The 15592-nt window shown below is 39.3% G+C and overlaps 1 protein-coding gene across 4 annotated transcripts in view; it reads right to left on the reverse strand.

Moving 5' to 3' along the window:
• The window catches only part of Tmtc2 (transmembrane O-mannosyltransferase targeting cadherins 2), a 414906-nt gene that overhangs the window by 187772 nt on the left and 211542 nt on the right, over nt 1–15592 (reverse strand). For all 4 annotated transcript variants that reach the window (NM_001171177.2, XM_039078704.2, XM_039078703.2 and 1 more), the window contains exon 3: nt 14743–15571. In NM_001171177.2, the coding sequence (NP_001164648.2) occupies nt 14743–15571 (829 nt within the window). The remainder of the gene's footprint in view (nt 1–14742; nt 15572–15592) is intronic.

The raw sequence follows: 15592 nt of genomic DNA on the forward strand, positions 1-15592 counted from the left end.
CCAGATACAATTTAAAAGGTGCCTGAGGGGGGAGGTCAAGAGGAAGAGAATGAGAAGCAGGAGGAAGAGGATATGAGAACCTCAAAATGGTGAGGATTTATTTATCAAAGAATACTACAAATTAAAAAAAACATATAATACAAAAGAAGACTATATCTCAGCCATTTTATAGAGGAAGTTCTTAGTAATTAATTAATCTCCTGCAGGACTGCAAAGGAAAGGTAACATGTTTAACAGGGGAAAGAGGTTTATAAATAGAAACGAGTCAAGAGAATATGGACTTTCAGGCACGCCCCGCCTCTTGCTGTTGTGAATGGACACTGTCATCTGCAAAGTCCCTGCTGGAGATCCATCTTAGGAGTTAGAAAAAAAGCAGAGTCCTGCACTCAAAAGTTTATGTCTTAAATAAGTTTATGATTTTGGAGTTGGGTCACTTCAAAGACATCCTGAGACACACATGATTGGTTATTTTTTAGGTTATATATTGAACATGGACCATATTTAATATGTGTCAACAAACGGTTACTGTCTAAAGCACTGCCTATGGTGTTCTCCCACTGACAATGTGAACATTCCTCACACGAGATGGAATTTAATCGATACTGTTTAATTACTCTAGAGCATACCCAAGGATTAGGACATGTTGGGCATATTAAGCAAAGGCTACTAGGCCTTCTATATAATGCTGGGAAAAGTTCAGGCAAATAAAAAGAACAGGTCTATAAAGTTATTCTCAAAATAAATAGAAAGTTAAAATTCAGGATATGAAGGACTTGCATTTACACCAAGACCCTTCACAAGGCATTCAAACATATGCAACATGTATCCACTGAGGAGAAAGTTGAACTTAATTTGCAATGAAAGTTCGTCTTGTACTCAGCCCACAATCTGTCAGGATTTGTTTTCTGCTCACTGAAAGACCGTATTAGCTGAAGAGCAATTAGTCTTCTAAGGAGAAAATCAAATGTGAGGTCCTTCTTGAAACCATGATCAACCATAGCCATAAATACCTCCAATGTCCCAAAGTTAGCCTTCAGATCTTCAAGTATTTTTTAAGTCTACAAAGTAAACTCAAACTGAAATGATGGCAATCTTCTATCTCTGGTGCTTCACAAAACTAATCCGAGTAGATGAACTTCTATTAAAAAGTAGTCACTACATATTAAAATTTGGAGAACTTCTATATATTGATTTAGTGTTAAATTATCACAAATCTCATGATTTAACATACACTGCAGTATGAAAAGATATGAAAACTGTAAATGCATCTCTTAACATTAATATTTGATCTTTAACTACTTAACCCTTAGGTTGTGCACAACAGAATGAGCATGCCACTTTGGGTTACTGTTCAAGCATTTTCATTTCATCCAAAACAATAGCCAGACCCAAATTTGGTAAGGACTGTTGCTCTGAGTGAAGGTTTATTTTTAACTTTATAAGTTTAAACTATATCTTTAGATCCCACCTAAAAATCTAACATTTAAGTATCTTCAAAAATTAAAATACTTATGTATGTTAAAAGGAAAAATCCCAAAGTTTTGTTTTCTCCGATTTTAAATTAGTTGTGTAGAATCAAAAAGCTATCTTTTTTCCAAGAAAGATTGGAAGTTGACACATTCCCAGTATTTCTCTACCCACCCCACCCCTCAATGCAAAAGAAAATAAGGAAAGGATCTGTCCCTAAGTATACTGGTAAGAAATGCTTCTATTCAGATTAAACACCATTCTCAGGCAAAATTTTGTATGCATCTGATATTTCTTCAGAATAAAGACAACATACACTTTCCCGAAGAGGCACTGAAAAGCCTTGGAAAGCACAGAGATATGTCTGTCCTGTCTGGTTCCAAAAGCCCTTTGTATTTTAACCGTTGTAAAATGCTTACACATCAGACATGGTCTGCAAACACTGCTGCTCAGATTGTAACATAAATAGACATCAACACCAAACACAAAGGTTAATTATATTAAACTAATCTCAACTGCAATGGAAAATGGGGGAAAGCCAGAGCAATGAAACTATGTGACCATCAAGACGAAGGTAAATGTGAACTGTATGTAGTTTTGTAGATTTTGTTCCTGCTATCAGAAGAAAAATTGAAGGAGGTCAACACTGGGAGACTAATCTTTTTTCATTAATCTTCTAATCATTGCTACATATGATTCTGGGGACAAAAGAAATCCTTCCATCCAAGAAGAATTCATTTTTCTGAAACTGATTATGCCTTGGTTAACTGCAAGTGACAGCCAAATGAGTGGCATCTAATGTCCACTTCAAATATGGAATGAATGAGGTGTGTGGGGTTAACTATGATTGATACCAGAATACATAATCCAAATTTTATTTACAGTAGTTTTATTGTATAAAAAAGCACTTTTACCCTTCCTACTTTAAATTTGGATAGATCAAGTAGAACTTGGACTAAATGTGTGCTTATCTGAAACAATAATAAAATGATAAGACAATTTCAGTCTTTCAAGATACAATAGCATTAGTTCTGATGTTGTTTATGCTGCAGAACTCCAATATCCACATGTATATTTTGCTATTCATGTATACCACCCCTTGTTTTAGCATTAGTGTACCACCTAAGAGCCTCAACAAATTCTACAACATTAATTATGGGCCATCCTTTTAACCCTAGCAAAGAGAACCGGCCAGTACGGGTCATGATACTTGAAACTTGGTTTTACCTGCACTTGCTCTCATCCATTAATTTCTCATTTGCATAAAATTTGTCAATGATGCCTCTTTCCATTTTTTTATGCCTAATCGCTAATCATAATGTGGCCTATCAAGAGTTTCTTATTAATCAGCAACAGGTGTGTGAGATAAAAAGAATGGACAATACATTTGCAATTTTCTAATATAGTGACTAGACAGGGAAGAATTTGGGAGCAGCCAAGCATTAAATCTCTCCTCAAGCAATATAAGTAAACCCTTGTCAAAAGAAGGGAGAAAAAGCACATGGTGAATGTACATTAGAATGACATGTACAGAACCTCTTTATATCATACTCAATTGGTTCAGTAAGGGCTGAATAGTTGTATCAACCTCCCCTAAAGTGTCTGAGAATCACAATGCTACAAAAACAAAAACAAAACAAAACAAGAAAGAACAGGGAGACTTTAGAATTCTATAATGTTCCTTCGAAATAACAGAAGGTCAATGTTGAAAACAACAGGAAAATTTCAACACATCACTGTGAATGTCGGCGAGAAAAATGCAGAGTACATGTGTTATATAAAAGAAGTAATTATATGCTTATATAATGAGAATATTAGCACATTAAGTACTGTTTTAAATTTTCAATATTTATATGAATATATAATGAACAATGTCATCAGTCTTAACAAAAAGAAAGAACATAATTCAAACCATTAATAAAAAATGTTAAAAATAAGTAAATGTAAAGCACAGGCAGTATTTGCACTGTTGGAAATTACAAAGTTTTATCTATTTAGACCACATGTCCTTTGCTGGTGGGTCACTGATATCCCTTTCTAGAAACCGACTACTGTGCCCACAGAACGTAACTTGGTTGATATGCTCAACCTCTGAAGCAGCTATTTCTCTCTAACAACACCACATGAATACTTTTCCTAACTGAAGTGCACACCTCTAATGCCAGCAAAGAAGGCATTCACGGTCCACAGTGATTAGTATCATTGACATTGAATACGTTGTTTATGATAGACAAATGAATTATCAGAATGGCAGTCAATGTGCCTACAAATTAGAACCTATATAATTCATTCTACCGTCAAAAGAAGTGTCTGTCTGTCTCTTCTGTATATAGGTGTGTGTGTATGTGTGTGTGTGCGTGCACATCACATTTGACTATGTGTGATCAATGTTTATTTGTTTTATAAATCTATACATGGTTTCCTAATTGATCAATCTTATTCTTTAAGAAAACTTTAAATAAGACTTTTTAAATATTTAAGTGCATAGTATTTATTAAAATGGTTTTATGTTGTAAGTATATAGTATAATTTTATGCTAGATACTCTTTGATAATGATCTTATTTTGAAAATTAGAAATGAATTTGATAATGATTTATACAAATAAAAGTGAATTTCTTACCCATTATCAAAATGTATAAAAATAAAAAATAATCATATATTTCCTTCTGCCACCTTTTCATAGAATTACACCAAAGTATTTCTCTACATCTGACCTTTTAAAATAATTACATGATTTGAGCATTTTATATTTTCCAGTATTTAGACTTTGTGGAAACCCATAATCAAAAGAGGTTCCTCTATATGTAAAAGGCTAAAGCTGTTATTTCCAAAAGCAGATGGTATTTGTTCTGTTGAAAAATGTATTTTATGTGTTACATTATCTATAAGCTAACAGGTAAAACGTAACGTATTTAGCTTTATACAAGCTTTATACAAGGTGAATATTTTCAATTTAATTTTGTGCATGTTGATGGTGTATATTGACTATCAGGATTTAGAATTACTTTAGAAACAAAACGCTGGGTGTGACTGTGGGCCAGTTTCTACACTGAGTTAAGGGAGGTAGGAACACTGGTCTTAAGACACGGGTCTTACCATTTTACAGAATTGGTGTCTGGACTGACTAAAAATGAAACAAATGAACATCAGTGTTCTCCTGTCTCTCCATCTGTGGATACAATGTGGCCAAGTGCCTCAAGCTTTCCGCACAGCAATGGATGGATGACTTCAGCCTCACACTTAGAGCAAAGTCAACCCTTCCCTTCTTTAGTTGCTTTTCTTCGAGGGAAAAATAACTAATGAGCACATGATAGAATCCATAACTTAACCATTAATAACTTCCTTTTCATTTGCTTGAAAACCAAATATTCTAAAATCACTATTATGGTTAAAAAGCAAGCAAGCAAGCAAGGAAAAACAAAAACAAAAACAAAAAAACAAACAACCAAAAGCTCACAAATTCCAAGTCTAATTTTACTCCTTAACAGATTTAGCCTCTGAAGAATATTTTTTGTGCAGAACCCTTGAAAACACTGGGTTTAAAAAATACAAAGAAACTGAATGCACGTAGTAAGAGGTGGGAGAGTGAGGCAATGGTAAGGTCTGCACATTGCAGGACACTGGGAATCCAAAAATACAAGAAAGCTCTGAGGTGTGAGGATGCCCTTCACTTGCATGTGTCTCTCAGTAACAAATTCTAGTGATAAGGAAGATCTACAGAGTCAATTGTGGTGGTCCATCACTTTTAAGTCCAACACTTAGTCGGGCTTGAACACTGAGGCCGGATGATTGCTACTGGAGTTTATTGAGCCTGGGCTCCCCAGAGAGATCCAGGCCAGTCTAGAGTACAGACTGAAACCCTAGCTCAAAACAATGACAACAATGACAACAAAACTTAACTTCGAATAGGGGATGCAGGAATCTCTAACCCTAGCCACCTGGGAAACTGAGCCCGAAGAGTTTAATACCTACATCATAATTTAAGACTGTCTCAAAATAAAACACGGATAGGCTGTTCTCTCAGTGGTTGAACACTTCTTTAATACAAACTGAAATCATTCTCTAGTAATTCATTCTCTCTCTCTCTCTCTCTCTCTCTCTCTCTCTCTCTCTCTCTCTCTCCCTTTCTCTCTCTGTCATCTACAAGTTTAGCAGTTCAGGTCACATTATGTATTTCCAGCATTTAGTGGAAACAGGGACAGAAAGATGGGCAGCCTGGGCTATACATTAAATTTCAGGCTAGCCTGTGCTACATGAACACTCTTGATTCAGAAAAGGGGAACTATCCAGAGGAAAAACAATGAAATACATATATCTAAGAGTGAAATGTCAAGACCTTTTGAGACAGGAATCTGAAAGGAAAATGCCTGCATGCTAACTCTTACTTCCAACACATCTGAGGATCTAGCACAGAAGGAGAATGAAAAGAGAAGAGGGCCAAAACATGTGCGGAGTGATGCGGCCCTGGGGCGGGACTGTTTCCTCAACTCTCAAATAGGCGCTTGGTCCTATCCTTTAACAAAATATCCTTTTACAAAAATATAAGCATACATACATTTACTTTCTATAATGTTACCTTTAATGAACATCTTTCTACAAAGGTTTAATTAAGAAAGAACAATACACCGTTTTGAAGGAACAAAATATGGAAGGAAGAAGAATCTAATTTCAGGATTATTCTATCTAGAGGCTGACTGGTTTCAATTTCTTCAGAACATAAATTGTTATAGCCTAAGGTAATGGTAAGTTCAGGACAGAGGGAACTTAAAAGCCCAGAAACATACTAGATATTTGTTATAAATAATCTGAAATACAGAGACAGGAACAATGTCCTCTATAAAACACCTTAGGGTTGTGGGCATTGCATTGTGTTATGGCTTGTTATTTTTTGCCAAAAAAAATTTTTTTACAGCTAAGTGAAGAACAAAAAGGTTGGGATCTTTCTCTTGTTTGTTTATTTTATTTTATTGACACAGGGTCTCACCCTGCAGCACTGGCTTGCCTACAACATTCTCTCTCTCTCTCTCTCTCTCTCTCTCTCTCTCTCTCTCTCTCTCTCCACACACACACACACACACACACACACACACACACACATTAAATATATTAATATATTGTATATAGATCTCACTATATACACATATATGTTTATTTATATATGAAGTTGGTCTTGAATTTCACAGAGCTCTGCATGCCTCTGTCTATGTACTTTTACATTCTTGAAGTAATGAAAGGCCTTTGAAGTTCTGTGGGTTTTTAATTTCAATTTGAAAAGGCTTACTCTTACATTTCTCAAGAATTGTATATTTTGAATATTTGAATATTTTTAAAGGACATTTGCTAATAGCCTGACTTATTACAGCCAATTACATAACAGTGCTATTTCACTTCTTCTGTTAATCTTTATTTGTATCACCATCATCACCACCATCACCATCACCATCATCATCATCACCATTGACTTCTTAGACAAGGTTACTTTGTGTAGCCCTGGCTGACCTGGAACTCACTTTGTAAACCTGGCCTCAAACTCAGAGATCCAAAGACCTTTGTCTCCTGGTTTCTGGGATTACAGACATGCACTACAACTGACCTGCTGAGGCCATTTTGTTTGTTTTGCTTTGTTTTGGTTTTTGTTTGTTTTGGTTTTTTCTGCCCGACTCAATAAACAAGGGGCTGAGAAGGAAAATGAACACAGACTCATTCTACCCTATGGGATCCCAACTTCATTTCTGACACCACTTTTTTCACATTAGCCTCTACGAGTTCATTTCACTCTCTTCTTACAAGGGTGTTCAAAGTTTGTTCTGATGTTTTTCTAAGTCAATGACTGTTTTAAAAGCGTTTTTGTCCAGCCAGTCAGCCTTGAAGTACAACTGTGTTTTTCTTCTTGACATCATTGATCACTTTAATATTTTATATAATATGAACCTCTTTTGAAAAGTTTCTACCTTTCCTTTGACGTGCTATGATAAATTACTGCATAAATAGAACTCTTATCCATGTCCATAAATCTAGCTGCTTAATTATACTATACCATAGTCACAGAGGAGTCTCACGTAGAAACAGAAAAGCACAAATGTCAACTTTCACATAGAGACTTAGATTTCAGGCAAACTTTCAATTATTCCTTGAACAAAATATTATTCTTCACACACACACACACACACACACACACACACACACACACACACACACACACACACAGTGATTTCCAGGCTAGCCAGTCCAACACAAAGACTCTCGATTCAGAAAGGGGGAGCTATCCAGAGCTAAACCAATACAATACACACAGCTAATAATGAAATGTCAAAAGCTTTTGACACAGGAATGTGGAGGCAATATGTGTATGTGTATTTGTTTTGTAATTCGAAAGCATATGATGTTGAAACCAATCAGTCACTTTTGCAGTCACCCAAGAAGGAAGAGAACTTGTTAAACGATGCAGAATTGAAAACAGGTTTCTTATCTATAGCTTTCTATATAGATACCAGTTTTTAAAAAATGTCATTTATTTTGGGATGCACACATTGAGGATTCCCAAATGACCAGAGAGTTATAAATATGAGAACCAACCACTGTATGGCCACCTTTTATAGCTACATTCACATGTTTGCATAAGCCAAAAGGAATTAAGGACCAACTTTAGCTTGGGAAAGTATCCTCAGGATAACATGAACTGCTTAATTGCTCACAGTTTTAAAAACCTTCATCGAAACAATCAGAAATTCCAGTCATATGTTCGCTAAAGGTAGCCAAGAGCCCTGGTCTTATTTATTATTTAAGTATTTGCTTAATATTTATATATTTATTGAGTCAGATTTTCATGGGGCTTGGGTTGACCTTAAACTGCATAGCTCAGGATGATCCTGAAGTCAGATCTTCCAGCTTCCCTCTCCTGAGTGCTGTGATCTCCGGCCTGAGAAACCAGGCACAGAGTATGCAGTGCTGGGTTTCAAATGTAAAGCTTTGTGCATGCCAACAAGCATTCTGCAAGCTAAGTTACACTGTCAATCTCAGAGAACTGTTTAATCAAGAAATGTTTAGCTTAAAAAAATTCTAATGGGTTTTTGTTTGCGTTCAGTGTTTTAGCAGACAGGATTGCGTATATATTATCATTCATTTTTATGTTTGTGTATTCACATTTACAATAATGCTTAATCTTTGATGATCGCCTATTAATACAAGTTTTTACAGAGTTGGGATTTGAACCTAGAAGTGATAAAATGAGATACCGGATGATCCCCAAGAAGGAAAAGCTCTTAGAACCAGGAGGTCACAGAAACATCATTTCAAAAGCCAATAATTATTTAAGCTTCCTCCACACTGTTCACTTACGTTGCAGGCGACACTATATATACCAGAGAGAGGAAACAAAGACAAGGTCAGGAGAGGCCAAACCCATAAGAGAGAATGACCAGGAGCTGGGTGAAAGGAGAGACACACTGTGCAGCCCTGGAAGCCAAGGTGACAAATGCCAATTCTGCCTGTCCCCCACAAAGAGCATCAGAAACAGCCAGAGGCCAAAGAGGAAGAAATCACGGGTTTACATGCTTTGTGATGGATTAAAAAATGATTTTTGTAAGCATGTGTGTATCAGCTGGCTTAGGAAAATGTACTGCATTAAATAAAGAAACAAATCTTTCAGATCCAGCATGACTTGTCCATTACAGCAACCATCATAGGGAATTGCCCCTGCTTAGCACAGGAATGAAAAATCATTGTGAAGTCTCCAGTGGACGGTGCCTACGAGCCTTTTGATATTCTCAAGCCACTGAGACAATGTCTCGATCAGTATCATGTGTCCCCCACGAAGATTTAAAGAATAAATTAACTGCACCGTCACTGCGAGAGCCATCACCTATCAGCAGTTGCATCCAATCAGCTAATGACTGGCAGCTGTCTGCAGGATCCACAATAAAGGCGTATAATGTTCGTGAGGCTTCAAATCATATTCTTTAAGAACACATGGCAGACTGAAGCACTTGCAAATTTTCAAAAGCTTTCTGAGGAAGAAGGAAAACAGTCTCGATGTGTAGTCTTTGGAAATCATCCTGAAATGCTGGCTTGAAAGGGTTTCTAATCTTTTGCTAGACTTAAGTAATGTGACAAATTGTCAGGAGGCTTTTTTACATAACATTCTTCCCCGTCTCATGATTGCAGAGGAAGTAACTGAAGTCAGAATTATGGCACTTCGCAAATAGGAGAGAAAAAAAAATTGGCAAGAAACCTGGATTGAAAGACTTCTGTCTACTTCAAAATGGAAGCCCATGTCACAGGGGACAGACCTGAAATACAAATGGCCTACATTCCCAGGCCTATCCATCATTTTATAAAGAATCCCTCTCAGTATCTGGTTCACCCAAAGCTAAACATTTTACATTTCCTTATCTCCTGCTTATGCATTCTATCTCTAAACTGAACATAAAACTCAAGAAGAATGACTGTCATATTTACTGTTCAAGTATCCCTTACTAAAAGCGCTCTCTCTCTCTCTCTCTCTCTCTCTCTCTCTCTCTCTCTCTCTCTCTCTCTGGCATGGTAAGTTGTATATATGGTATTCTTCCCTTGTGTGCACATGCTTATGTGGGATTGAGTACACTCATGTGCATAAGCACATTGTGGAAAGTCGAGCTCAACTCCATATATCATCCTCAGAAGTCCTGGCTACATTCTTCAGGATAGACTCACTCGTTAACTGGAAACTTAATGACTAGGCTAGCCTCTCTGGCAAGCATGTCCCAGGGATCGTCCTGTCTCTGTGCCCCCAGCATTACAAGGATTACAAATGTAATATGTCACCGTGCTTAGCTGCTTGGACATGAGTTCTGGGAATGACACTTCTGCCCTCACACTTATGAAGCAAGCACTTCACTGACTCAGGCATTCTTCTCCTACCATGTTGAACTGTTAAGTGCAAAAGCCCCAAGTTTCTCCCACCCCATCTTGTAGTGTACACAGACAATGCATTCAGACAGTAAGGAGCACCATCGCGAGCGCTATGAGACACACGAAGAATAGAAGGAAGATAGGGGATGCAGCATAAAGAGGCAGGGCTTTGTCTTAAACAGGCTTGATAAAAATCTACACAAAGCATCTTACTGACGGGGTACCTTCGTCTAAGACCTGAGGAAGATGCAGTGTGCCGCGCTGAGAATATCTAAGAAAACACATTCTACACAGAAGCAGTGACAGAGGCACAGTGGTCAGAGTTTATCAGGCAAATAGAAGGCATCAGAGCAGCTTGCGGGGCTGGAACGGAGCACGGGAAGGCGAAGCTGCTAGATATTCGCACCTTCTCTGTGATGCTGTGGTAAGAAATGAGAAATGAGCAGAAAACAGGGGTGTGTGCAGCGCCATGTGTATCCTTGTATATTTCCACGGGGTCACTGGGATGTCGGTTAAGTGTGAGCTATAATAAAATCAATCGACGTGTCAGCTCAGACATCAAAGAAACTGAAATGGTCCCCCCTGCCCTGACAACAGGAAAGCTGACCCATACCGAGACTCAGTAATATCATGGAGCCATCAGTTAACTCCCAACAGAGAGCTGACCACAACCTGGAAATTTGCAGGAATAGGCAAAGCCAAAGAGAGCAGCAGAGGTGAGCTTCCCAGGAGCAGAAGCCTTGAAGGCTCAGAAATTACCAAGGAGGAGGTGCCTGGCAATTCCGCTCAGCTGGCTTAGATCTCACTCTCAAGGCTCAGGTAATATGGTAGAAAAGTGTGCTGTGCTAACATGACAGAACCTGGAATCATTCATTTGGGGACAGGGACCTCAGTTGAGAAAATGCCGTGTGGCAAGGCTTCTTAAGTTCTTGTAGGTATTCCTGGCCCATTGTGAGTAGTGTCACCTCTAGGCAGGTAGTCCTTGGGTAGTTAAGAAAGCAGGCTGGGGCTGGGGATTTAGCTCAGTGGTAGAGCGCTTACCTAGGAAGCGCAAGGCCCTGGGTTCGGTCCCCAGCTCCGAAAAAAAAGAACCAAAAAAAAAAAAAAAAAAAAAAAAAAAAAGAAAGCAGGCTGAGGAAGCCATTGGGGCACAAGGCAGTAAGCAGCACTTGTCCATGGCCTCTGCATCCGCTTCTACCTCCAGGTTCCTGCCCTGCTTGAGTTCCTGCCATGAATCCCCTCAGTGATGGACTGTGACTTGGATGATGTGTGAGATGAAATGAACTCTTCATCTCCAAGTCGCTTCTGGTCATGGAGTTTTATCACCGCAATAGAAACCCTAACTAAAGCAAAGAAGACTAAGTCGGAAATTCACACACAGCACCTTGTGCACAAAGGTCTGCTTTGTAGTAGAAAGGAAAACGCTACAGCCTGTCCAGATGCAACAGAAGGTCCTCTGGCCTGAATCACTTCCAACATCCCTGTCTCAACAGGAAGTGGGGCAAAGGAAGAGGGAAAAGATCATAGTTATAAAAGCTGAGACTCAATCATCGGATAACATAACACCTTCCAACATGTACAAGAAGACCCAGTCTAGCATTAGATACTAGTATACCCAAAGATAAAGTCCGAGTCGTTAGGAAGACCCCAAGACAGTGAGACAAAATGCAAAGACACTAGAGAAATTGGACACATCTGGGAGCCTAAGAATATATATAAAACTGCAATCCCAATGAACAAAATTCCCCATTGAGAACTCTCCATTTGTGTTATCCTGTCTGACATAAAATAGAAAATGTGGCGTGATGAAAAATCAAGTAAACGAAGGGGCGGGGTTCAGGTAGGAATCCTTTAATAATACCTTAGAGCAATGGTTCTCATAGAGCAAGTGGGTCTCAATCCCACGGGGTCACCTATCAGATACCCTGTATATCAGATATTTACATCACAATTCATAACAGTAGCCAAATTACAGTTATGAAGTAGCAACAAAAATAATTCTACATTTGGGACGGGAGGGGGGGGTCACCCCAATATGAGGAGCTGCATTAAAGGGTTGCCGCATTAGGAAGGTTGAGAACCACCGGTCTCATGAAGGATGACTGCAGTCTGTGGACATAGCAGTGGAGATGTTACGACACGGTGAGGTGCTGGAGAGACTACTGAAGGCACAGCTTGAAGGAACTGCAGGTGGAATGGACGTGAACTGACCCCAGAAGAGGGGAGGCACAACTAACTCTTGGCCTCCCAGCCACCTACTGGGAAAATGGACCGTCCATCCAGTAAAATGAGGTGCATCAGCAGATAAGGCAGGTGGCTGGGACTTGTAGACCATCTCCAAGTGTTTTTACTAGTTCTGGTCAGCTGAGCGGTCATTTACCTACTCTTAAGAGGCTCAGAGCGTACGCCACTTGTCAGGTGCTATGAAGAAAGCATGGGCAAGCTGCTTATGAGGTAGCTTACTGTAGTGATGAAGAAATGACCAGGCATTTTTAACTATTCCCACCAAAGCACTGGGTTCAAGATCACAGCTGTCAGCCATCAAATTGTTAATCCAGAAAACGACATACGTGGTTAAAGATGCTTCTACCTTATGTGTATCAGAGATGTCGATTTTGACCTTGGCATCTAAATATGGCCCTCCCTCTCTTTCAGAGTAATAACATTTGGCTGGATGGTTGGACTTCCGAAGATAATATTTCCCAGTCTTTCTCCCAGAGAGATGTAGCCAACAATCTCTGGGCAAGCACAGTGTATATAACTTCTTCACTGTAATTTAGAAAGAATGGGTACGCCCACACTCTACCGCTCCTCTCTCCTTTCCCTTCAGCCAAGGCACTGATGTGATAATGAGCCATCTTGGACCACATGGGCAGGGTGACCCATGGAGATGGCAGGGGAACAAAAAAGAAGCAGGGATCCTAAGAAGCCATGGCGCCGCCTTATCAGCTCCAAGCTGCATGTATTGAGATTGCCATGAGAAAAAACAACAGCTTCTATCTTCCCGAAGCGCCTCTTATCTGAGCCCTCGGTAACAGCAGCTTAGCATGATGAAATTTAGCCAGAAATTTTCATAAATCCCCCCAAACAACATAGTGATTCAAATAACAGGGCCAGAAGATTTTGTTTTAAGTCCTTACATGCCTCCCTTTGAAATGACAAGAACGTGGGCTTGTTCTAAATTTGTATGGACCACCAAAGGAAAACTACCTGAAAATCATTCTGTAAAAACCGCAACCATTTTAACAAGTCTTGGGGTTGGGCAATATCCATTACTTACAAAAGCTACATGATAGTGATTTTTTTTTCTCTCTCTCTTTTTTCTTTTTTGAAGGGGGAGGTAAAAAGAACTGAAGAATTTCACAGGCTGAACAAACCTCAACTCTTCCTTTTGTTCTCATTAGAAACCTCTGCAACCCAGGTTGAGGAGATGGCTAAGCAGTTAAGAGCTCTTGTTGCCCTTCCAGAAGATCTGGGTTCAGCTCATACAAGGCGGACCACACCAGTCTACAGCTCCAGGGGGCTTTACCGTGACATAATGCACTGTGACACATATGTGCACTAAACGCAAACCTGATTTCCTTATTTTCGCTTGTTTCCACCAATATCTAAATTGTCTAAACTCTGAGATCAGCTTTTTGTTAATAATTTTGTGTTTTAACAAAAGCTAGAGTTTGCTGTGTCTATCCATTTAGAGACTGGTTAAAATAACTTTTCTCTACATTAAAAGAAATAGTACCTGTCCTTTTTCATTTGTTTGTTTTAATAGTATACAAAGTTTTTTTTTTTTTGGTTTTTTTGTTTTTGATTTTCTACCCTTAAGTTACTTAAGACATCTTAAATTAGGAATGCACTAACTACTTTAACTAATGGTAGCCATGAGCATATTCAATCCCCTCAAAACTTACATTGATCACACCTACACTTATGTCGCAATAGGGAGACTCTGAGGCAGCTCACCTCCATGTCTTGCCGTATTTCCTCAGGCAATGCTTGACCAATAGTGCCTAGAGCATAGTTAAATGAGATAAACTGACTTCCATTCTATAATCAAAGAGATAGATATTATTCATATTTTAAAACACAGACAGTAAGCATCCTCCTAAATTCTTACGATCGTCGTTATTTCCAGTCAACACAAGTTCTAATTCTTCTGTGGAGACACAATCAGGAACACAAGGAAATGCGTTTCCTATCTCAATCGTGAAATGCTGACCGTATCTCAATTGCTTATATAATGTGTCTCTACAAAAATAAGAAGGGAAGATACAGGCCTCGCATAGAAGGATCTCATCTGCAACGTTGTGCTTTAAGGCACAAAACGATGCTCTAAGGAGGCTGCAAGTGCAAAGCATCCAGGCAAAAACCATAAAATGACGCGTTACCTTTGGCGGGGTTCACTTTGATCCCTGATCTATACAGCATCTCCTCATTCTGCCAGTCTCCGTTCCTGATCGCAGTCTTGAGTCCGTAGAAGACAATTAACGTTGCTGTAGCATAAAAAACCAGGCTCTTGAGAAACCTCTTTTGTACTTTGACATAAAGGGCTCTGGCGCCCACTGTGATCAGAAGGCAGAAGCCCATACTGGGAATATATAAGACTCGCTCTGCGATTACAAAGCCGACATAGAAAAACAGGTTCGTGGCAGGAATAAAAGGTATTATCAACAAAGATAAAGACAGGATGACAATGTTCTCAGTGGAAGGGAGCTGAGGTCTCTGTGATACGCAACTTTTAATTCCATTCTCTACTTTGGATGCAAAGCTGGGCTTAATTTCTGAGTTCCGGTACTCCACGTCTGAGTAGCAACTATGGCCATTGGCGTTCTGCTTGCCGTTTGTCACAGCTTTCCCGTTGCACTCTCCTTCTAAACTTGGGCTCTTCAAACCACAGTAGGCGAGCAGGAGAAGTCCAGAATAGAAGGCCACAGTGTGTAGATTTCTCCAATCACAAACTGTTTTGAGAAGAGGCACGGCGTCCATGGACCAATCAAAGCTCAGGGTGTCCGGGCAGAGCAATAGCCAGAGGTTCTTGGTAGGTAAATAGAAGAAAGTGAGCGTGCGAGCCAAAAGGCTGTCCGAGTCAGCAGCGGGGTTGTCGGAGTTGGAAAAGCTTGGTGGTTTATTGCCCATCCAGTATAACCGGGCACCCAAAAGGCTGGTCCCCCAGAATGTTAACAAGCTAATGCTGAGAAAGAGAGACAAGTTCTTCCTCTGAAAGCAAAAGAGAGGGAG

The sequence above is a fragment of the Rattus norvegicus genome, chromosome 7 (genome assembly GCF_036323735.1).
Source record: "Rattus norvegicus strain BN/NHsdMcwi chromosome 7, GRCr8, whole genome shotgun sequence".
Classification (NCBI taxonomy): Eukaryota; Metazoa; Chordata; class Mammalia; order Rodentia; family Muridae; genus Rattus; species Rattus norvegicus.